Here is a 1,099-nt window from a genome sequence, read left to right as displayed (position 1 = left end):
ATGCTGAAATCACATGGAATGGTTCTTGTTCCGTTCATTCTTTTATTAATTTCAACAAATATGGTAGCCCAAAAATCTGTTGTGTTTGGGTTCATTGATCATGATCAAGTTTCAAAAAGACCTGATCCTCTGCACCAGTTCAAGTTATATAACGGAACTTATAATCTTGGCAACAAGCACTATTGGGCTGTAAGTTTTATTTTTAATGAAATAAAAAAGTTACTAGTACATATTTCTTATATCTAACAAGGGAAGCTGCTGATATGTGTATTTGTTTTTGTTTTTTTCCTGAAATTTATAGTCTGCGGCTTTCACAGGCATTCATGGCTATGCAATTGCTGGGATTTGGTTGTTATTTGGATTGGGATTTGGGAGTTATATGATATATAAGTATTTTCATGGCAACTCAGCAACTCCAATTGTTGACTATCCACCTTCTTCCTACATTTTGATGTTCTTGCTCGTTGTTCTGTTTACCATTCTTGCCATGTAAGCTGCTTATTTCTTAGTTTTTGGATTTCAACTATCAAATATGTTGGAGAACTATTTTTGAACTGATTATTTGCTTTTTTACAATTTTAGAAAGAATAAAATAACTATTAAAATAAGACTAACCGTTAAAACAAATATATTTTTTTAGTATTTTTCAAATATTAAAAATGACTACAAAACCTTAATGAAACTATTTTTTGTTATTTTTTTTTTTGTGAGAAAAAGTAAAAGGGTCAAAACTAATTAAAATAGCGATATTAGGCCTAAACTAAATATTTTACGCTAAAATGGGTGAAATCTCGGGGAGGGTCAAAAATCACATGTCCCTTTGGTTTTCTTAATGTCGTGGTTCTTTCCAAAGGTGGAGTTTGTGTGAACCGGGTGGCTCTTCCTGATGATGGATGGCACGATAACCTTCTTAAGGGTTTGAGTATGTTTTCTTTTTGTTTGTGTAAATGTAGCTAGTGAGTAATAGTGCCTCAAGTAAAGCTTCACTTGGGCCTAACACATTTGCCTTTGACCTTATGGTTAAAAACAAATTGGTGTGTATAGGATGGTGACGAGTTGTGACCTTGAGACTCTTGCGTTGGCTAATATCATCAAGTGA

The 1,099-nt window shown here is 33.1% G+C and overlaps 1 protein-coding gene across 1 annotated transcript; it reads left to right on the top strand.

The window, feature by feature from the left end:
- The first annotated feature begins 9 nt into the window (after positions 1-9).
- Positions 10-537, top strand: LOC109222845. Its single transcript, XM_019387148.1, has 2 exons — positions 10-189; positions 302-537. Exons 1-2 carry the CDS (start codon positions 19-21, stop codon positions 491-493), a joined length of 363 nt encoding a protein of 120 aa, XP_019242693.1. The 5' UTR covers positions 10-18; the 3' UTR covers positions 494-537.
- The last annotated feature ends 562 nt before the right edge of the window (positions 538-1,099 follow it).

Source organism: Nicotiana attenuata, unplaced genomic scaffold, assembly GCF_001879085.1.
Source record: "Nicotiana attenuata strain UT unplaced genomic scaffold, NIATTr2, whole genome shotgun sequence".
Lineage (NCBI taxonomy): Eukaryota > Viridiplantae > Streptophyta > Magnoliopsida > Solanales > Solanaceae > Nicotiana > Nicotiana attenuata.
Note: the sequence above shows the minus strand (reverse complement) of the source record. Positions and strands in the feature narration are given on the sequence as shown.